Source organism: Gouania willdenowi, chromosome 12, assembly GCF_900634775.1.
Source record: "Gouania willdenowi chromosome 12, fGouWil2.1, whole genome shotgun sequence".
Taxonomy (NCBI): domain Eukaryota; kingdom Metazoa; phylum Chordata; class Actinopteri; order Blenniiformes; family Gobiesocidae; genus Gouania; species Gouania willdenowi.
In genome coordinates, this window is record NC_041055.1 from 23,653,169 (window position 1) to 23,677,238 (window position 24,070).

Here is a 24,070-nt window from a genome sequence, read left to right on the forward strand (position 1 = left end):
TTACGACATGCTTTAGATTTTATTCAACATTAAAATCTCATCTAATTACCAACACAACAGCTGAGCTGAAGTGTAGTTTACATGCTCCACTCATATGATGATGTTACAGCAGGCTAAACAAAAAACAGATTTTACAAATGGCTCGGCACAGATTTTAGTCCACCAGCAGCACACAGACAGAAATAATTATAAAACATAATTGTTGTGCTATCATTTGTTCATGTAACAGAGACTTGGTTTGTAGGTTGGTGTGTATTTCAGACGAAGCTACACAACTGATAAAGTAACAGAGAAACACGCCTGTGGTGACCAGTAGCCCTTCCCAGTGGGAGGGACTCACTGTAAATGGCTGCTGGTCACACAAAACACACACCTGATGTGTTAAAGGCACAAACACACCTCCCTACAGGAGGAAAAAAACGAGGCACGACGGGACTTGGCAGAGCGACATGGAATGTTTCGTTCAGGATAAAGAAGCGAGGGTTTAGTCATCAGAATCCTCCTGGAAAGAAAAAAACAAAAAAAACGACAAAGACTTTACTGCAGTGCCTGAAAAGGATTTATATACTTATTCATCTTATCTCCACTGAACAACAGTGGTTTTATCCTGTTAGATCCTGAGCATGATGTTTTATTTACCTAAAGCTACTTAAAGTCATTAAAGTAAAACTATATTCTTAAAGCTGTTACCCACAATCCTTTTTGCTATAAAATCATCATATAGGACTCAGTTTAAATTATTTAACATCATTTACTTCCCAAAGAAAAGGAAAAAGGTTGAAATTGCTGCTTGAAAGTTAGTTTTATTCTCCACCCTGAGCATTGCATTGTGGGATGTGGAGTCGTGGGGACGGGTGCATAGAAGTGTTCTTACTTTAATCTGATATCACAGGCGTGGTCACGATTACATGATGTTTTCTAATTCCTAATTGCTTATTACAAAAAAATCATTTGGAATTATTACATTACATATAAATCGTCATTCTGAATTAATGTTTGAATGGAAAACAGGTTTATTTAATTTTGCTTGAGGTCTGGGGGTTGGGAAGGGATCTGATTGGACGGGGGGCAAACGTGACATATTCACGTCTGTCGGAAAAAACTCACAAACTTTTACTTTTCGGCTACAACATAGAAGACCACACGATTTGATTGTAGTTTTGAAGCAGCAGCTCGACAATAACATGGTTTCACTTTCCTCCGCGGAGCAGAATAAACAAAATCGGAATAATCCAGTCACATAATTTGGATTTAAGTTGAATTTGGAATTAAGTGTGTGCAAGGTCAGTTTAAAGAGGAATTAACTTTTATTCTGAATTAAACCTCTCATGTAAACGTGGCCATTATTCTCCTTGTCTGGAAAAGAAACGCAAGAAATAACAGTATGAAGTAAAAACACTTCCATGCATCTGTTCATGGGACTCCACATCCCACAATGCAATGCACAAAAATGTGTTGACAGTGAAAAACCTTCAAAACGGCAATTCCAACCTTTTTCTTTTTGGAGTAAATGATGTTTGATTTATTGATCAATGAGGGATACTATATGATTATATCTAATAAAAAAGATTTAGTGATAATCTGACTGATGAACAAATACTAAATGACCAAAGTAAACAGTGATGAGTTTGTGTTAAATCCAACCATCTTTGTTTTAGTCTCACCTCTGTAACATCTGCTGTGTCGGTGTCAGTCGGCGTTTCTGCCGGATTCTGCACTGGCGATTCATCATTGTTCTAGAAAAAACAAAATCAATCACTTTTACAGTTAATGAGAATTTTCTTGTGAACAGCTGCGTTTAAATTCTCGAAGATCGTGTATCCAGTTGTTAATGAAGCCTGGCCATGTTTTTACTTCTTTCTGCGCCTCCACCGCAATCACTGGAGCAAATAAATCTGCTACTAAAACACAGATTAACCTGCAGCTGTAATTGGATTTTCATTAAACACAGATTGAGAGAAAACGGTACCATAATTACACTGATGAGCTCTGAGTCGTTTTAGGAGCTGCAAATAAGAAGCTGGACCTTTTTGGTTCTTGGAAAAACAGGAAGTGTAGCTCAGCTACGTGTTAGAATAAAATCAGAGGAGGAGGAGATATTTTTGGAGGGAAGTTTTATATGTAAAGATACACAAGGATCTGCCCACTCTTTTTAATATCCATTTATTATTGTAAGACAGTTGCTGCACTTGTATTAAGCAGTGAGCTGCTTAAAGTGAGTCAGTAATGAAGAACGGATAATGACCGAGTGGTTTAGAGCAGGGTTTCTCAAATGGGGGTACGTGTACCCCTAGGAATGAGTGATGGCACTACAGGGGTACTTGCGAGAGAGGAAAATTAACAAATGAAAACATTTAAAATATGGGGTTTTATAATATTATATTTTAATACTAATTATTACTCACTATAACAACAACAAAAACACAAAAAACAAGAGACAAATATACTGAATAATAAAAAGAACAGACAAACAACAAAATGACACCAAAAAAAAAAACACTAAGAGAGAAAAATACTTATTAACAGAAACACACAAAACGACAAAGACACTAAATAAGAGAAAAACACACAAGATCACTACAAAATACACAAAAAAAACAGAAACATTCAAAACGACAAACAACACCAAAGACACACGCTGAGCGAATAATTGAAATAATACCAACCATCAAAAAACAAAATATGAAAAAACTATACTGAATAATAAAAAAGTACAAGAACAAAATACACAAAATGGCACCAAAAAACACACAAAATTAGAGAAATATAATGACTGATAAAAATAACAGACAAAACACACGCACTAAAAGAGAGAAACATACTTATTATTACAAACAACACACAAAACGACAACAAAGACACACTAAATGAGAGAAAAACATACAGGATCACTACAAATTACACAAAAACAACAGAAACGTACAAAACACAAAATATGAGCGAAATATACTGAATAATAAAAAGGACAACAACAAAACACACAAAATGATGATAGAAATTATTTTGATTTGAACATGAACTGAAAAATTATCGTAGATGAGAGAAACTTTAGAAATAAATCTATTCAGGAGGTGCTAAATACAGTTTCATTCCACTTATTTACAAAATTACATTCTTTAAAATGTGTGTGTGTTATCACTCATTTATTCCATCATTATACTCTATTATAGTTGTTTATAATGTTGTGGTCGGGAAGGACTAGTGATTGTTTCCATGTATTGTTTTTCTTTTTTATTATATTCCTCAGTATGACCCCAGCCATAATCACATATGCTCATTTTCCAGTCTTTGAGCCTCTCGGCCTGCTTTGTGTTGCGCTGAGTCACCACCAGCAACAGATAATGAACTGAACAATTAGATGAAGTGATTTATGTGGAGTCAGCGATCCTCTGTGAGTGTGTCAGACTCAGCAGAGGAGCCACCGACTCTTTCAGCCTGGCATCCATTTTTTAAGATGGAATAAATATTGATGATGATTAATGGCAATGATGGTTTAATGAGAACAATCTGCTGCCACTCACTCAGTGGGAACCCCAGGATAGACATTCCTGGGGATCATTCACTGTCGTACACAAGTGTAATGATAAAAAAAAGTGTTTAAAGCAAAGCTGCAGCCTGACCTGCTGCATTTTTTATTTCTAATGAGGCCTTTATTAATTGATGATTAAAAGCTGGGGTAGAAAAACAGCTCATGCTTGACTGTAGGGTTGATAATTGCGCTGTCGGATTCCCGTTGGGTTTCGTGGCTAATTAAGAGGTGTTGGATTATTGTGCATCAGAACGTGTTTGTGTTTGTGTTGCTGTGGGAAATATTTGATAAAAAGGTTCATTAAATCCTACAACTTCCAGCAGGGAGGTGATATACAGTAGGATGGTGGTTAAAGGCTTGGAATATGACCCGTTTCCTTTCTTACTTCTTTGGATTTCTTTGACTTGTAGATTGTTAAATTAAGTTTCCCCTTAGGGATAAATAAAGTTTGGAAGAACTGCATTGATTTGATATATATATATAAAAAAAAAAAAAAAAAAAACAGTAATTCTAAGGACCATCTATTGTATATCTACACTTTACTTTAGACCAGGGGTGTCAAACTCATTTTAATTCAAGAGCCAAATACGGAGCGGTTTGAATAAAAGAACAAAGTTCAACATTAATGTTAAGTTTGCACTTCTAGTTATAAATTAAGTATAGAAGGCATCAAGAATATCTAAATAATAAGTGACAGATACTTAAATGTCCTTTGATTTATTTATTTTTTGACCAATTTTTTTTTTATTTAATTTGGGGAGATATTGTGGAATAATTTGGGAAAAAAATTGCAGGATTTTGGAGAAAAATTTAAGAGTTTTTTTCCAACAACAATTTACAAAATTATTCGGTAATTTACACAATAATTCATGTTTTCTTTGTCATTTTCATTTCCTCCAGCGGGCCGAATCGGATGCTCTGATGGGCAGAATTTGGCACCCAGGCCTTGAGTTTGACACGTGCTTACTAATGTCCAACTTAATAATTAAAAAAAAAAAAAATCAGATATTGGCAGTAATCTGGATCAGTGATCATTCACACTTCTCAACTGTTATCACCATGGGACCCACATTTTTTCACGGTCATTAAACCACAACCATTTTTTTTTTTATTTTTTAGAAAAACTAAACGTACCAGTAGTTTTTCAAAAATATCTGTTGAAAACATACACTTATATATTATATATTTAAAACATAAATCTCTATATGTTTCCTGCATTTTACAGCATGCTTGTCAAAAGAAAAGGTTTTTTCAAGATAAGAGACAAGTCCATCATGAGAGACATTAAGTATTTGTTTATTTTTGACCAGCTGTTCGCGACCCACCCAGTACAGGTCTGCGAACCACTTTTGGGTCCCGACCCACCAGTTGAGAATCACTGGTTTAAATGACATTTCTATCACTATTAAAGTGCAAAAAACACCCCCAGGTTTTTGCTGACCTGCCACTAGGGGGAAACGAAAAAAAAGAGTTGATCATGGGCATTTTCTGTTTGATCCTAGAGTAGTTAAGACACGCCCACTCACAGCAGGCCCGCCCCCACAGCGCTGCACAGTTCCACATTGAGCTGTCAATCAATGCTCACTGAGGACGATGAGTAGGATGTCCAGAAACAACTTTTTCACTTCCGATACGATACCGATATTGCAGCCTTGCATATTGATCGATACCGATCCGATACAATATCAGCACAAATCATACCTACTTTTATTACTTATTATGTAGTGTGGAATGTTAGAAAATACTTTATTATTAAAAAAATAGACCCATTTATTATAAACCAATGGATTACATATATATAACATTTTAAATAAGAACATTCTATGACTAAATAAAATAAATTTATGAATTAAATAGAAGATATTGAAAAAATAAATCCAAAAAAACAATATATATTACATCGGAGATTTCAGATGCAGTCCGATAAAATCCGATATTAGTTTTCTGACTGATATCGGATTGGGACACCCCTAGCTATGCTGAGGAAACCTAGTCCCTCCTCCCATCTTTTATAGGAGGGGCAGGGCCAACAGTGATTAATCTTAATCTTAGCTAATAGCTAAATTCAATTGTAATAGCCTGCGTTCAACCCATAGAGGGCAGTCATTCTGACATTTTACAACTAAAAACAATACATTTTAATACTTTGACTAAAATGTGAAGAGTGGGACTAGGATGAATAAACTACAATATTTCATACCTAATCATATATTCATATATACATATATATATATATATATATATATTCGGCAGAAAAAAAAGTGCTTGTTCATGTGGATCTTGTTGGTTTTTTCTTTCTTATTATGAATTTTATATTTTTGATAAGCGCATTGAGATGACTTTGTTGTAATTTGCGCTATACAAATAAAGTTGAATTGAAAAATTATACAGTAGGACTAAATGTAAAGGCACCCCATTAAATAAATAAATAAATAATCCAGATCTGATTCAGATGAAACCAACCTAACATAACTAAGTCAGATTTGGTCAAATATAGATATGAATTTTTAAGATTTCAGGCCCTAGAGATCTAGGGATTGAACCCGCAGACCCATAGATCTATTAATTTACATGTTTATTTTTTATTTATGTGCAGTAGACTCTCACTGGTAGATATGGCTATTCCAAGCCCTGCTAGCCCAAATATTATCTGTGACGTCATCTATAGGCCAGTTCAGGGTGTACCTTATTTTTTTCCTTACAGAACATAGATATATAACTCAACTTTATCTTTATTGCGCAAATTACAACAAAGTCATCTCAGTGCGCTTAACAAAATATATGGTCCATAGTAAAAAAAGAAGGAACCCAATAAGATCCATATAGTGTTTATATCATATAAGCTCCCTATTAATGTAAATACCAAGTGTTTTTAATTCTTGTATTTAACCAGTGCAGGTAAACTGCTCCAATTGTAATGATTATGATGATCTGGTGGTTAATCCCTGTCACATTTTCATAGTCATATAAAAACTGGCTCGGTGAGTGATGAGTAATGACTGAATGTTTCTATCTCTCACATGTTGGCACAAAGGATCACATGAGTAATTAAAATGGTGTTTTTGCAGCACTGCAGAGTATAAAGGTAAACAAGTAAAGCAAACTGGGAGCATTTCTTCTTTTTGGGAAGAATTTACACAAAACACTAACATTTAGAAGGATTATGTTAAATGTGTGTAATAAAATAAGATTTAATGGAGAATATATTGTGATGTTCCAACTACTGTAGGTTATATAACATAGGAGAAGGCGTGTGGAAGCAGCTCATTGCTCTTACTTGTTTGACAGGCTCCTTCTTGCCTAATTTGGTGGCTGCCACGATATTCCCAGCACCCTCCACAGTTTTCTGGGCCACGGTGGTAACCCCGGTAACCACTGCTCCACTCACATGGGTCACTCCGGACACTGTTTTTCCTGCAACTATGGGAGGACGAGAAGAATGGAGAAGAATCAATAAATAACAGCATTTCGTTCCCAACAAGTCAAAGCTTTTTTTTTTCTTCTTTTCTTTCTTTTATATTGTATGGGTGGAGAAAAGCTACACAGCTCCTCTGGGAAAGTGTTTGTTTGCTCTTTGAATGACTGGACTCTTGTTTTTGTTTTCACACATTTTGTGCCCAAAGTGAGGAGACATATGGACTCCCTGAAATGCAGAAGTGAAAGGAACAGATTACAAGTACTCACGTTACCAACCGTTACTGAGTAACTAAATTATTATTTTTTGTTTTAAAATCAACGGACATTGTGAAACTACAAAAGAATGAATGACAATCATATGCAACACATCAAAGCCGACCAACCACATTAAACGTAATGCACGGCGCCAAAAACTAGTGATAAACCGATGCATCGGCCGGTGCATCAACAGAAATATTTTTTACTTGTTTTTGGTCTACATCACCGTTGTTAATTTCAATAAATGTTCCTTTTTTAAAATTTGAGACTCGTACTAGGGCTGGGTGATTGTGCCTAAAAAAAATTTGAGTTTCCATTCGATTTTCTTTTTTCTTTTTTTTTTCAATGCACTTAAAAATGACTGCAGACATCAGATATATTGTCAAAAGTGCAAAAAAAAATTGTTTTATCTACAAATTCAATAAATCAATTTCTTTTGCCCAGCCCTAACTCGTACCATTTGTTGACATCATTGTGTAGTAGTATCAGCTCTAAATATCGGCAGTCCATATCGGTCATCGGCTAAGGCTGATGGGAAAAAAAAATTGGTATCAGCATTGGCCTTAAAAAAAAAAAAAAAAAAAAAAAAAAAAAAAAAAAACTCATATTGGTCGATCCCTACCAAAAACAGCATTTAATGCCGGTTATTTTCATAAATATAGATATACTTAAATCTAGGGCTGCATGATTATGGCCAAAATAATAGTCACGATTTTTTTCATCAATATTGTAATCACGATTATAGTCACAATGATTTATCATGTTAGGAAAAAAAATGTTTTTATTACACTACTTTAAAACTAACAATATATGTACAGTTTACGGTGCAAATTGGAGCTTTAAATAACAATTATACTAAAAACATAATACAAAATAAATTAACCCAAGAATTAAAAATGTACCAATAATGAATAAATACACTATTACAGAGCCATATTTTAAATGTAAATATTGCAGACAATTAGGGTTAATTTAATCATGGCAACAAAAATCGTGCTCACAACATAAATTTGATTAATTGTGCAGCACTACTTAGAGCCTGGGAACTTTTTCAATTTATTTTGCAATGAATTCGTTGGTGTTATTTTATTTAAAACAATTTTATTTTATGCAGATGCCTTTGTGGAAAATAAATTAAGTTGCAAATGTGCAAGATCTCGTCTTCTTTTTTTAAGTTTATACATGGGATGTTTAATGTAACCAAGGGAACCGTGGCGAGATGTAATACCAAAAATAAACATGGGGGGGGGTTGAAAGTAACTAGTAACTTTTAATTTGAGTACTATGTAATTGAGCTACTTTTTACTTGTACTTGAGTATTTTATGTACAACTTACTCAAGCACAATTTCATTCAACTAACAGTACTTCTACTTGTGTAGTATATATCAGTACTCTTTACAACTCTGCTGAAATGTGTTCTCTTTTACACAAGCAAAGTTATTCAAAACATTTCACTGATGTTCTTTCCTAACCGACACATTTGGATAACCCTGGAGGTAATTCCGCATTTTAAAAGCTTTGTGTATGGACTTTCATTATCAGGTTTCACCACGCCTTCACTTGTTGAGCAAAGCACTCATTTTACAAGTGTTTGAAGTGACGAGCGAGAAAATCAAGCTTTGGATTCATTATTGAACCAAGGCTGACACTATTAAGATTTTTCAGACAAAAAGAATATTCTCTCCTTGTTGATATTAGTCAAAAACACTAGGTCGACCTCTAAAAAAAGATTAGAAAATTAAGCGTAGTCGGATCCTGTGTGGGTTGAATGAATCATCACGCCATTTCTCTTAACAATACTGTTTCTCACTTTGCTTGCGGTGAGCCGGGAGTAAAAAAAAAAAATCCAAGGCGGCCATGTTGTTGGACGCCCCCCACACCCCCTTGCTTTCCCTGCTTGTTATGTGTGAGAAATGGCACAGTGTGGCCCCGGGGGGAGTTGGGGAAGGTTGAGCAGCTGATTTAGGTGAGGAAACGTGACTCTTATCACATCGTGTGAGCAGATGATCCTTTAAGAAAACATGTCCTTGATGTTGTGTACATGTATTCATTAATGATTTGAATAGAAAAGTACAAGAAATTAACAAAGATGGTGGCTGTTACCTGTTGTGACTCCATCCACTGTTTTAGTACCTGGAACAAAGATTAAGGGAAGATTAAGAAATACAGATGTAATAATATAATTTGAAATGTATTTATGGAAAGCCCCTTGAGATGCAACATCTAATTTTCAAGAGGGGACCAAGAACATATAACATTTCACATACAGCGAATTACAAAACATTAAAAAAAAACAAAAAAAAACAACCAATATGGACAAAAAGATAGTTTTGCTCACAAACCACAATTTCCCACCATCTCAGGGTGAATATACATGTACGTGTTTACAGTATATATATCCACATACATCATATAATAACTAAATACAGCAGACATATACATACATAAGCATAGGTTTACACACATAGCTATATAACATACACATCTATAGTTTTTTTTTTCTTTTAATAATTCTAAAGCTACAGTGACAGTAATAAATAAAAACAATTGGCGATTCCACTGGCTTGGTGTAATATAAATATGTATTTTAAATGATTGTGCATCTCTTTGCATAGTTTTTTTTTTCTGGTTGAACCTTGAGAATGGTGAATCCGCCAGTGACTTCAAATGAGAAACATTTTCTCATTCTTTGCACAAAAAAAAAAAAAATAATAATAATAAATGAATAGAGATGAATATTTGTTATGAAGGACTCACCAACAAACATGACCCCATCTTTGGTCATCTCAGCAGCTCCAGTCACTCCCTGCTTGGTCTTCTCTGCTGCCAACACCACCCCCTCTTTGGCTTTGTTCAAACCCTTTCTTAATGAATCCATGGTTCTCTGATTGTAGGCACAAAAGGCTAAGGAGGGAAGTCAAAAACATACGCATTGAGACTCACAAACGACGCCACCGCCCTCATTTTATTATCATTTTTAGCCCCACCTGTGGCAACTGCTTTACAAACCATAAATTAAATGAATTAAAAATAAAATAAATAAAAATAAAAACAGAAGGCGCTTCTATTGTAGAGAATACAACGCTGGTCATTACTGTTCGCCTAAATGTAAAAAAAAAAAAAAAAAAAAAAAAGTGCTATTATTCAGAGAAAAGCAAAGCTGTGTTTCACCCACCTGTTGCCTTTAACTTCCTTAAAGCCGATAATGAGGCGAGTCTTCCGCGATGATACCTGAGATTCCCCCCGGAGGAGCGGACAAACCGGTTTATTGTCTCCTAACTTCACTCAGTAACAGAACAAAACAGAAGCAAAGATGAGGTCGGTGTTGTTGGTAGTTCGAGTGAAACAGACCGACTGACGCTCAACAGGTTGGACGAACAGGCGCCCCTGGAGGAGGAAGAGGAGGATGGAGAGAGCGATTCTGCTGCTCAGAGAGACAAGCCGAGCGGCTCCGACACGCACAAATACACACGCGGTATGACGTCACTTTTCCAGGATGTGGGTTGACCACCTGACCACACGGCGCGTGGGTGCAGAGTCTGAACGAACGCACCTGCGGCCAAAGAACCAATCAGCGGCAGCAGCAGCGAGTTGACGCACGCGGCGCGTTCACCGCTAGCATGACATGTCACAGTAAGTTACAGATGTGGGTCCCAATATTCTAGTGTCTAACCCTCATATATTTGTTTTTTTTAATCATAAAATGAGCACCAATTTATAGCTGATTTTAAAAGATTAAACCAGTGGTTCCCAAACAGGGGTACGTGTACCCATACGGGTACAGGAGCACATTGCAGGTGGTACTTGGGAAGATTTTATAAGTAATTAAAAAAATAATCAGGAAATATTCCTAGTTCCTTCTTCTACAATTTTTTTTTTTTTTTTTTTTTTTTAATAAATTCACCAAAAACTAACAGCAATATTATTAAAAAAAAAATACTATATTTTCTTGTATTTTGTAATAATGTAGAGACCATTTTTATCACATTTCTGACAATAGGAGACAATATTTAGCAACATTTTACAAAAGATACTGACCCTAACCCTCATATATTTGTTTTTTTAATCATAAAATGAGCACCAATTTATAGCTGATTTTAAAAGATTAAACCAGTGGTTCCCAAACAGGGGTACGTGTACCCATACGGGTACAGGAGCACATTGCAGGTGGTACTTGGGAAGATTTTACAAGTAATTAAAAGAATAATCAGGAAATATTCCTAGTTCCTTCTTCTACAATTTTTTTTTTAATAAATTCACCAAAAACTAACAGCAATATTATTCAAAAAAAAAAATACTATATTTTCTTGTATTTTTTAATAATGTAGAGACCATTTTTATCACATTTCGGACAATAAGAGACAATATTTAGCAACATTTTACAAAAGATACTGAATTTACTTTTGGGGGGAACTTATGATATGAAGAGGTGGTGATTTGAGTAAAATATGAAGGGGGTACACGGGACATAAACGATTGGGAACCACTGGATTAGACTATCACCAGGGGTGTCAAACTCAAGGCACGTGGGCTACGGCCCGCCAGAGCTTTGATCCTGTTAGGCCCACGGGAGGATTTTTTTAAAGCCGAAATGACAGAAAAAAGATAAATTAAAGTCCTCATAATTCAAGAGTTCAGTTCCAAATATTGATTTTCCTTTTAATTCACGAAATGAATGTTTTTACCTCAGTGTTTTTCAGCTTTAATTCCAGGCGACCCCATGCGGGATCACCTGGAATTAAAATGGCGTCGCCTAAAATGTCTAGTAATTAGTTTAAAAAAAAGAAAAAAATGACATTTTTTCAATTCATATTTTTCAAATACATATACACACAATAGATATCAAATAACTGTATCCTATACTTGAACTTTCTCAAATATAAATCTAGTTCAAATAAAATGTAGTGTAAAAATCTGAGGTGGTGCACTTGTCACTTTGTGCATTAATTCTGGCTAATCTAAATAGGGCTGGGCGATATGGATCAGAGCTTATTACTCAATATTTTTTTCTCAAAATGGTGATATAAATCTCAATAATTAAAAAAAAAAAAAAAGAAAGTCTTACCAGAAAGACAATTCAATATTTAGTTAAATACATAACTCTTTCTTTAACGGAAGTGTCTCCTAGCTCGTAATATGTATCTATATACCGGCAGTCTATCCGTACAAAAGATGACGTTGCCGGACCTTTTCTACATACGTGTAATGTGCCTGTGATTTCACCGTGTCAGGATGGCCGAGTGGTCTATACTCAAGGATTCTTCCTTCCGCTGCCGTGAGTTTGAATCCCACTTTTGACATATATATTTTTTTCATTTTAACATATTTAACATGGCATATTCCACCCTTAAAAAAAATATTTTAGGGTATTTCCTGGGTTAGGGATAGGGTTAAAATAAAAGGTTTAGCAGGGTAGCTAAAAAAAAACTAAAATAAAACTGACGGTACTTTAAGTCACTTGGTGCATCCATCACGTCACCTAAACTGCCCAGTGAGGGGCGCTGCGTACGGATAGACTACCGGTCAATTGAAGTATCCCTGACTGCAGTCCGCAGTTCGGGGTGGAGCTCAATGTGGCTTGCTATTGTGCTGTGTGATTCTTATACAGTTAAAAATAATCAACCTCAAAATAAATAAATCGTTCCATAGTAATACATACATAATTACATAATTCTATAGGCATACAAAATAGATATGGGTTAGTGTTACGGTTAGGTTTAGAGTAAGTCTTAACGCGATTGGTTTATTGAACGTTAAGCGCCGCCCCGAAAAGTTGAACGCCGCCTTGAAAGTTGAACGCCACCCCGAACTGCAGGCTACAGGTTTTTGCACCTGGTCATAGTCCATTATTGGTTGATGATATTGATTCCAATCTAGAAAATGTGATTATTTCATCACGTTAAATCAAGGCGACGTAAGAGGTTGATACCATTCACGAGGTATGATGGGTAAGAAAGTAAATAACATAAAGATACAAAGGTTTTCCCTGAAAAACTATAAACTCCTGCTATTTCAAGCACTACAAATAAAATGAAATCAGTGTCTTTGTGAGCGCTGAGGCAGAGCTAGAAGTAGCATCTTCTTGTGGAGAAACCAGATGGCCTTTCCCCAAGTAAGAGCTCTTCATGCTGCACAGAGGCAGACACTGCCAAAGTCTGTTGCTATGTATTTTTCCAGTGACTCATCACTCGCACACAGACACACACAAACATGCACGGGATAGTGTAATAATTGTAATTGGGTCCTTCAATTTTAAAGCTTGAATCTAATCGTAGAATAAAACTGGACGTGTTACGCGTGTTGAGAGCAAACCACAGGCTGCTTCCTGCCTCAGAACAACCACTTCCTGTGAATGTAAATGTCGATGTAAATCATGCAAATCACAATTTACATCAAGACATTTACAGACCACAGTTTACGTTTTGAATTCTACTTATTTGCTCATACATGACACAAGCATGCTTTCTATTAAAGAAGTTTAATGACATTATTGATGACCGGTATGCTAATGCAACAGCTTCACTTTGCACATTGATAAACTTTGTACCACTCAGCATTTTGCAAACACTCTAAATGCAACTCTCTATCTACTGATATATGAAAAGTGCTAAAGTACAGGTAAAAACAGCTGGTTTGATCAGTCTGTTGTAACACACATTAAGTAGGTCATGTGAAGGTGCAGTCTGATATTTTCGCGCAGAAATTTAGTAAATCAAACAAATTTCTTTACATAAGCAAACCATATCATGTACATATATGTAAAGGTTTCATTTATTCAGACAACTTTTTTTTTTTTTTTTAGGAAATTTATTTCAAAATTTACTTTGATGTGAGGACACATCAAAGTGCTCAGCAGACGCCTCTGAGGAAGACAGACACTTGGCAGTCGAAACAAATTAGGAGTTCAAAGTAAATTTTAAAGACAAAATTAACTTACTGGAATTATTTACATCACGTTCCAGTTCTTATTTATTTTATTTTTTATAAAAATGCCCTAAGCCCACAATTTATATCAAAGAAGCAAAAAGTAAAATATCAAATATCCTGCACGTTTTGAATAGGCATGTTAGAATATTGAAAAAAACATTTATAGATTTGTGCTCATTGCAGTTTTTACGGCTGCAGAGTTTCTGATGTTTTCAAGGCGTGGTCTATATTTAACTTTTATACAATAAACATTGTTCCTGTTGTCAGTGACGTGTGGTGAGGTTCATAGCTAGTGAGCCACTGACTCTTCTAGAGTCAGATTTACAAATACAAATGAACCCAAAAGAGTATCTTATTCATTATTTGATTAATAACAGGACAATGGATTATGTTTTATATCTCATTTCAGCATTCTTTACACAGACATGTGGTCTTATTTCATTTAAGGTCAAAATGAATTCCAATTAAGCCTATTTCAAACTGGAAATAACAAAAGTATTTGGTCTTACCTTTTCTTCAAAGTCCAGATTTGCGAACTTTCTCAGTTTGGAAATCTAATCTTCCATTTTTAAAAGGCAGATTGTAAAAAAATATATATATATATAAACAAGAATGAAGAAGACTGTTTGCCTCACCGAGTGACTTTTAAAATTTTTTTTACTACGGTTTTATAATTAACCTGCAAGCCTAAACACGTTACAGAAATACATTTCATAATTATTCCACATTACGAAAAGACAGCATTTAATCAGAGTGTTTGAAAGCTTTTTATTTGCGATTTACAGAGGGACAGTGACGCACTATTTGTATCACATACAGTATTAGCACAGTTTGTGAGAAAATACACAATCCACTGTGTGGCACAGCAAAGTGCTGCCTCACGGTGCATCGCCCTATATTTGAATGGAACAGGGGAAAATTCTGCTATTTTTAATTTAATTAAAAAAATAAAATAAAAAAAAAAACAACTTAATATTGGATTCAAAAATGGAAAAAAGGTTTATAATTATAATACATATCAGCTGACAAATATAAACAGTTATTCTCTTTTATAATTAACATTTTTTTCTGAACTACTGCAGTGCCCGTAGGAAGTATGTATTGCTATAAAAAAAAAAAGTGGGAGGGTAAGTGGCTTTTTCATGGATGGCCAATTGAGGTTGTGTTTGAAGGTGGGACGTCATCACTGTAGTGGTAGGACTGATGACATCATCACTGTAGAGGTAGTACTGATGACATCATCCCTGAGTCCGTCGACTCAGGAGGTGGGGCATAGGGGTGGGGGCGTCCAAACAAATCCGACGTTGCTCACCCTTGAACCAAGCAGCAGCCATGTTGAAAGTCTCAGGTCACTCTGATCCTGATTCACAAAGATATTTGATAGCGAGTCCTTGCTTTTATAGAGAGATGCATGTCACTGCCTGTTGTAGCATTTTGATAATTATACTGATTAAAAATGCTTCTCCGTGTATGCAGATCATGCCTGCATCTTCCACCCTGTTCCACTATGTGCTGGAGTGTCTCAGAGGCATTGTGGGTTTGATCTGCTGTGGTAGAGCCTGGCGTCTATAAGTCAAGGTAAAAAAAACACTCAACGTTGAAACATAGAAACTCAAACTCTGCTCGTCTGTCTAGAAGGCTTCATATACTATCTGCCTTAATATAAAGTGAGACGGACATCAGTCATTGTTAAATCAATAATACATACACAATAATAAAAGAGCCGTTCATGTTTTAACAACAATACAATGTGTTCAAAAGCAACCAGTGTTAACAAAACCAAGCTGCAATTTACTGTCCAGTCAATCAGCTGCCCGAGCCATTACAGCCAGTGTCATTTATCACAGTCTACTGGGGACGTGTCGGGATCATTAGTGTCTGTGTTTGAACGCCTCAAATCACTACGATGTATCATACGCATCCAATTTCAGACCCTGATGGAGTTCACACTGATGCTACCAAAACATGGACTTTGGTAAATCCCCCCTGGTCTAAATGTGTCTATAAGTCATAATATTTCACGTAGTTAATGTAGGTGGTTGCTTTTTTTTCTTTCTTTTTTTTTTTTTTTAAAGAATCATTTTATTGAGTATTATTTCCAATTAATTCACGTGCAATCACCTAAAAATAAATTATTTTTAATCCCCGTAAGGTAAAGTCATAGTCGCCTGAAATGTCTAGTAATTAATAAAATGTTTTACTGAATAAGAATATATTTAATATTTAATTTAAAAAAAAAAAAAATTCTTTTTCAAACTAAAACACAACACACAATGTTAAACAACTGTATTCTGCACTTTCACTTTCTAAGTGAAGAAAGAGGAAACTTTGTGCACAAATCCTGGTTACTCTGTATTTGTGACACAGTATAACAAACATGATTAAAAAATAATTATAGAAGTAAATAAAGTCTTTGGGGTCGCTAAAAATTTGATATGATGATGCAAAAAAAGGTTGGGAACCAAATTGTCTTATGGGTGTGTCTACTGATAAATGCTAAAAGTGTTAAAAGTTTGTTATTTTGGAAATGATTCTCAGAAAAAGTCAGTCTTTCTTGATCACAACCTTTATTTGTATGTGATGGTAATACTGGTTCTCATAGGGTGTTGGTCTTATTTTATTAATCAAGCAGTGCCATCTAGTGTAAACTCCTAGTAATGGCTTAGGGACACCGATCTTGACAATAGAACTCAGTTCATCTATTGGTTTTCATTTAAGAACCAGAGGTCACTAAACTCAGTTTTAGCCTACAATCAGCTTGTAAGAGTTCACTTTATAAAGGTCAGAAGTCATTCCTTCAATGCATATTTCTCACCCATGTATCCTGGGGAATTTCAGGGAACAATATGCAGGACCACTGTGGTCTGATCTGGGGTTGGGGGTCTTGCCTAACTCACTATTGTGCCTTAAAAACAAGCTGTGGTGTCACTGAATCAAGGAAGCTGTTTAAATTATTGAATGGATTTATTATCTATAGAGTGTATTGAATCCAAAAAAGTGCATTTTAGTGAGAAAAGTAGAAGCAGTATTTTCAAAAAACTCAAAAAGTGTTATTCATTGTCCTTTAAACTGTCATGTATTATTTAATCTAAATGCCAAAATGTAGCTCATTACTGCTGTTAGGTGTGAATAAACAGAAGTATTTTGTAGGAACACATTTCTTTCAAAACAGACACAGCATCTAATTAATCTATTGTTACTATATACTATTTTTAGGCCCAAAACGCCACTTACTTTGTTCTTCTTCTTCTTGTTATTGTTCTTTTTCTTCTTTTTGTTCTTGTTGTTGTTGTTGTTGTACTGTACACTAGTTAAAATTGCTACTCCTCTGTTATTCGTGGACGGATTGGCACATACCAATATATAAATGGGGCCCAGTACCCCGTATGACTACTCCTTCCTTAGTTCTTGTTAGATCAGAATCCAGTTTGGTATGGATACTCTATGAATGAATATGAAGAGACGCTCAGAGCCCTATTTTTGAAATTACCAAAAATGGGGGGTGGGCCCGTTATTTCCATATCCATGGGAACATAGTTGTGTGATATATCGTTTCAAAGGTAATTCAATGTAGATTACGATTATGCCTCGCGCAATTCGAGTAGGGGCCCGAGGGCCCACCCCCCTTTTATTTGGCAATTTCCATCAAAGTCGTTTTCTCATTTATTTGTCAGTCAATTATTGCGACAGTTGGTGGTACAAACACATATTGACACATACCAATATATGAATGGGGCCCATTACTTGTATGTGCCACGGAGTAACAATATATTGTTTCAAAGGCAATTCAACGTAGATTACAATTTTACGTCGCACAATTTCATTTGTTTTACTTAGAGGAACCGAGTCATTTGACTTAATTCTCGGGAACGTGGTACGTGCTATTCGCCGCGGGACGTGGCCCGGCCGTAGTTCATCATTTACCAGTATTTATTTAACCTTTATTTTACCACAGTCAAAACATGTCTGGAGATCAAAGTAAATTTCCTGAAAAACAGTCGTCTGAATAAATGAAACCTTAACGTATTATTCAAAAAGAAGACAAAAACAACTTGCTGGAATTACTATGCGGAAGTTGAGGACACATCAAGGCGATCAGCAGACGCCTATGAAGAAAACCTTTGAAATATGTCAGGAGATCAAAGTACTTTTCCTAAAAAACTGTTTGAATAAATGAAACTTTAACATATTTGTTTTACCACGTTAGTCACTGAGAACCAGTAGCAAGAGGCAGCAACAATTGACACATTTATCCACATTGGCCACCTGCATTTAAAATCAACCTATGACTGTAGGAGCCAACCTATAATCTCTTAGCCAAGACACATTCTTATTAAACCGTGACACCCAGAGGAACCAGAGAAACTCCTCACAAAGACGCCACTGTAAGCAAACCTGTTGCTAACTCCCATGATTTCTACAAAGAAAACTGGAAAAACCAAGAATCCACATCACTGTTTCATAAAACACACTGTTTTTGCAAGAATGTGAGCAAGAAATCCTAATTTCACTGTTGGCTGAGGGGAATGTTGATAACTGTTACTGTCACTTTTTTTTTTTCAGAATGCAGGGAGATGACTCAAATCTGCAAACGAAGCGAGATGAGTCATTTGAATGTTTGGGATTATTTGACTCATAGCTGAGATTCAAAGATTTGTGCAAAGACACACAAACACTTGTTTTTGAAGGTTTCAATAGAAAAACTCAGAGTTTGAAATGAAATGAACATTCATGCTTTTCATCCTTTTGTGTTTAACTTCATTGTGGAAGTTTAATGGAGCTTTTTTCTTTAGAGATGCAAAAAAAAAAAACACGGTGATCTCTAAACCTTTTTCTTCTTTTCATTTCAATGACACACACATCCACGTAATAACCTTCAGACTCTCTCCGGCGCTGCATTTGTCGCATGGACATTGTCCATGTTTTGAATCATCCCACACACGGCACAGCACGATAGAGAAAAGATGACAGTTAGTCACTGTTTGGGCGTTGGTGGATGTTCTAACGAAGAAGTGGGTGCAGCCACACAAAAAATGTAAAAAGTGATCATCTGCTTAGTCTCTGGTACTCGGTCTGTTCTTTGTTTGACTCAATGGTGTCGTCAGGCTGCGTCGTATTAGTACAGAGGCTATTATGAATGGGGTGATTACTAAGCTGTGATCAAATGGATATTTTGATTCATGCATTTACGTCTGTACACATTTATTCATTCATTAGCTCGCAGCGTCTAGCGTGACTGCATTTCTTATTTTAGTTTGACACTATGGTGTAACCGTTTCACAACATAAAGAAAAAAAGTTTTACACTAATAGAAATAAAGACCAAAATTAAGGGTATGCACACAAACAATACAGAACAGGGGTTTGAAACTGCTCATAAAGTACAATTTTGAGTAAAATGTTATAGTAAACTAATTAAGGTTCAGAGAACAACCAACATTACATTATTGTTACATTAAAAGGAACCAAAAGAGGAAATACAAAAAAAAGTCTTATTAATTCATACTAGAGGTCGACAGATATGGGATTTTCAACGGCCGATATCTAAAGCCGATTTTGGAAGCCGATATTTTTTTATTTTAAAGCACATTGAAAGACAATTGAAACACTCATATAATATAAATGAAATGAATTAGAAATTAAATTAAATACACCAATGGAACTCTTAACATTTATTGAACTTTAAATATACTTGTACACAACCAAGTAAAACAAAAATCCTTATCCTATGAAGGATATAATGGGATAAGGATATTTGATTAGCCACTATTATATTACATCCTTACCCTATTATATTGGCTTTTTATTTGGAAGTCTATTGGCTTCTACCTCTCCCATGTACATGCTATTATTAATATAATTTTTTTGTTGTTTCTGTATATTCATACATCCGAATGGACGTTTATTATGTTCCTTCTTTTTTTCCTTTAATAGCTACTCTAAAGTGCCAAATAAAAAGAAAAAAAAAAGTCCAAATATCGGTCCAAATATCGGTCGACCTCTAATTCATACTTTTACTGTAAAAACCAGCTTATATTTTATAATATTTTATGACTTAAAGTTCTCCTTTCAGAGCAATAATCTTTACATTTTTATTTGTAAATGATAGACTTCTATTTATAGATACATATCAAAAAAGGTGCTGCACTAAAAGTACTGTTTATTAATAAAAACTCAATCTGAATGTCAAAACTGAAATTTCAACAGATGATCATTTCGGGCATTTATGTTTCATTTTTGTATCTTGGTTAAAAAGCCAAATTCAGGCTTGATTTGCAAAGAATGTATTTCATTTCTTCGTTCAAGTGTTTGTGTTTTATTTTATTGCCGAGCTGGAAATAAAAAAGCGGATTCTTGTAGATTAACTGATTTTGCAAGACCATTTCACCACTGTACATTCAACTAATTGGATTGCACAAGATGTAATGGTTTGTTGCATCAACTCCTGTGACTAAGGTGGTCACACCTCTCGTGTGATACACACAGAGAATCCACCCATCACTTTACGCAATACTTTTTTTTTAATCATGCTAATCATTTCATTGTCCTCAAATTCCTCCCAACCACTTATTTATTTATTTGTTCATTCATAACCCTTATTTAGACACGTAGTCCCACTGAGATGACGAGGTCTCATTTTGAAGAGAGATACATTTTCGACAAATATATAGATCATTTAAAAACGTATAACATTTAAAAGTTAATAACAAGTGCAGAAAAAGTACATACAAAAGTGAGTACAGCGCAGGTACAAATACTAAGAACAGGAATAGGTCCACTGTGAATTTTCAAAAGTTCTTAATAATTGCTTAAAAAACTCAATGAAATAAAACTGAACAACTTTAGCTTTATACTGAGGCTTTATACTGGAGAAACACTGTCATACTTTATTATCCCCCACCACAAAGTGTGAAAAGGGAGATATAGGATTGAGCTCCGTTCGTCCGTCTGAGTTAAAGAGGACGGCTTTTCTCAGAAACCGTTTAAGATATGATAACCAAATTCAATGTGTGGCTTCAGGGTATCAATACCTTGATGGAGTTTTAAAATAAGAAGTGTGCAATCATTTTTTTTTTTAGAAGTTATTGCCCTTTTTCTTTTCTTTTTACTCTGTTCGAGGTATCTTCAAAGGGGACAGCTTTTCACAGAAACCGTTTAAGATACGATAACCAAATTCGGTGTGTGGCTTCAGGGTATCAATACCTTGATGGAGTTCGAAAATGAGAAGTGCGCAAATATTTTTTCCAGAGTTATTGCCCTTGTGCCATTTTTTTTTTTTACTCTGTTCGAGGTATCTTCAAAGGTGACAGCTTTTCTTAGAAACTGTTTAAGATAGTTAATAATTTTATATTCTGATTTGATAATATTTTCATATGTATACATCTAAGTTCTTAGATTTAGGAAATTTAGGAAAAGGTTGAGTTACAATGAGAACCAATCTGGCGGGGGATCTCGATGACAATGTCTTCTTTTTATTATTATTGTTATTATTATTATTATTTTTATTATTATTATTAAAATGTAATTAGGCCGTTTTTTAACTTCATGCAATATTAAGTTTTACTGATGGGGTTCCCTTAGATTGCATGAATGCTTTTACTTCCTAATTCTTTAAATTTAATTAAACATGTTGCTTTTTGTCTGTAAAATAATTATTGAAGTAAAGTGTGATATTTTGTAATCCACTCTATTGTTGCAACATTAAATTACACTGTTCACACAATTTCCACTAGGTGACAGCACATGATGGCGAACCATAAGACAGCCTGACCTCTCTATGAATGACATTTATGTTTGACACAATCAAAGACCTTGGTGCTAAAGCATTGGAGTCTCTACTTTAGTATTTCAAAGCAAACTCTTATCAACTCATCGTAAAAGCAAACAATACAATATTTATTTAATCTTAAAATAGAATATACATGTAGAATATCTATATACAAAAAAAATATTTATGGAAATTGATTAAGAAACGAATAAAACAAATACATATAAATGTAAATATTGTCTTCAGAAAGTGTAACTTTTAAAAGCAATTAAGTATTTGTTATGAATAATCCATGTCACGTTTTCGTGGATGTGCAAAAACCATCAGAAAAATAAAAACAATCACTGCTTTAAATTACTGAGAAATTGAATAGAAATTGCACTAAATTATTGCGAAATCTTACCATATGGTACCACGTTTATTTTTTAATGAAAACAGTAAAAGCTCAATTACAGTGATAAACGGAAAGGTCCCTTTGCCGCAAAATGCTTTAAATACAAGATCATGGAAATAAAACTTCCATGGCTTGAAGCGACCTATTACAGGTCTCTAACAAGCCTATAACCTATTACAAATATCCTTGCTTGCCATCATAGGTATCTTTAAAAAAATTTAAATGACTCCTTTAATAACATTTTATGCCGTCAGTGCAGAGAAAATATGTAGTTTCCAGGGAAGCCATTAATGAAAAGTAAGAGTGGGATTAGGATCTAAAATAAAGATTTGCCACAGAACTTTGTTGAGCCCACAGTCAATGAGGACCATCTTACAGAAAAACCTGATGAGACTTAGTGATATCATCATGGCTACCACATGCTGGTAGCAATTTAGTGCTTTTGTTCAAACTGGAAACTTGAAGAATCCGCACGACTTCTCGATTACTCATCATAAAACCCACCTGGAAAAATACAAAAAAAGCTGTAAAGGTCAGATTGAAAGGATAACTTTTGAGTTGAGTTAAGCTAATTTAATCAAACCTGTCACTCTGCGCATGTCAGCGTCTAATATGGGTTTCCTAATTCTTTGAGACATCTAATAATAAATTGTGGGATGCAGTGAATTGCAACGTGTTCGTGGACTGTTTGCTTTAGAAATGGCTTTCTTTGTGGTGGCCAAAAACCTTTTAAAGTAAAGAAATAAACAGTATTAGCCATTAGCAATCAGTGTTCAACAGCTCTAAAGTTGAATACTGTAACTGTAGATTTGTGCTAGACAAATGTAAAAAAGCTTAACTGAGCTCTGATATCAGAAAAAGTAACCTAAATTTTGATTGAGTTGGAGTGTGAAATGCACACAAAGGTAAGCATTGAACGTTTGCTTAATAATGAACTTTTTTTTATTCTGCACATGCGCAGCTCCTTGACTGTCACTAAGTGGTATGCCTTAAAAGAAGTGGTTTTAGGTCTAAAAAGGTGAAAAATGTGGCTGTAAAACAACAAACACTGTTAATCCATCTAAATTTCTATTTACTACATTATTAGACCTCAATCCTTTATGTCACAGTTCTACATTAAGCTATGATAGATGTTAATCTAATGCTGACATCACATGTTTAATGTTAAGTTTGTAAAATAAGCAAGTTTGTTAGCTATTTGTAAGATACTTAATTTAAAACAAAAATAAATGAATGAAAAAGACACAGCATCAAGTTAACAATTTAGCAAGTTTTTACTATTACAATGTATTAAAAATTATATGTTAAGGTTTCATTTATTCAGACAACTGATTTTCAGGAAATTTACCTTGATCTCGTGACATGTTTCGACTGTCAACTGCCAGTCTACTTCAGAGGCGTCTGCTGAATGCTTTGATGTTTCCTTGACTTCAGCGTAATAATTCCAGCAAGTTCTTTTTGTTTTCTTTTTGAATATGTTAAGGAATAAATGAAACCATAACATATTATTCAAAAAGAACTTGCTGGAATTAAAGTATTAAAAATAACTAAAGTTCTAACAAACGTTGGTTGCTGATTTAGCAATAGTTCATTGTTTTGCATTGTTGTGGTGGTGGTAATGCCTATTACTTTAAATATTAAAGAATAAGTACAGCCACATCTGTACGTCTTTATGTACTTTTTTAAGCTCAAAACCGATCCCAATAGCATAAGTCACATGTGTTTTTACCCCACGTGATTTATGACAAATTTAGAGCAGCCTTTGACATCAATTTAC

At 34.8% G+C, this 24,070-nt stretch overlaps 1 protein-coding gene and 2 long non-coding RNA genes across 3 annotated transcripts in view; 1 reads left to right on the plus strand and 2 right to left on the minus strand.

Annotated features, from left to right (window-relative positions):
- On the minus strand, positions 1 to 10,693 carry LOC114473821 (alpha-synuclein-like). Its single transcript, XM_028463646.1, has 6 exons — positions 10,381 to 10,693; positions 9,963 to 10,109; positions 9,309 to 9,338; positions 6,807 to 6,949; positions 1,665 to 1,736; positions 1 to 502 (listed from the first exon to the last, which is right to left on the minus strand). Exons 2-6 carry the CDS (start codon positions 10,081 to 10,083, stop codon positions 485 to 487), a joined length of 384 nt encoding a protein of 127 aa, XP_028319447.1. The 5' UTR covers positions 10,084 to 10,109; positions 10,381 to 10,693; the 3' UTR covers positions 1 to 484.
- Positions 7,030 to 7,729, minus strand: LOC114473823 (uncharacterized). The gene is made up of 2 exons (XR_003675300.1): positions 7,662 to 7,729; positions 7,030 to 7,172 (listed from the first exon to the last, which is right to left on the minus strand). It is a non-coding gene; the product is annotated as an uncharacterized LOC114473823 (long non-coding RNA).
- LOC114473822 (uncharacterized) overlaps positions 10,468 to 24,070 on the plus strand; it is a 28,785-nt gene continuing 15,182 nt past the window's right edge. The window contains exons 1-2 of the long non-coding RNA XR_003675299.1: positions 10,468 to 10,838; positions 15,609 to 15,710. This is a non-coding gene — a long non-coding RNA (uncharacterized LOC114473822). The remainder of the gene's footprint in view (positions 10,839 to 15,608; positions 15,711 to 24,070) is intronic.

Coding starts and splice junctions, on each gene's coding strand:
- LOC114473821 (XM_028463646.1), bottom strand. CDS start 10,083: ATGGATTCATTAAGAAAGGGTTTGAACAAAGCCAAAGAGGGGGTGGTG. Junction 6,950..9,308: donor AGTGGATGGAGTCACAACAG/GTAACAGCCACC, acceptor GTCCTCCCATAG/TTGCAGGAAAAACAGTGTCC. Junction 1,737..6,806: donor AGAAGGAGCCTGTCAAACAA/GTAAGAGCAATG, acceptor TGTTTTTTCTAG/AACAATGATGAATCGCCAGT.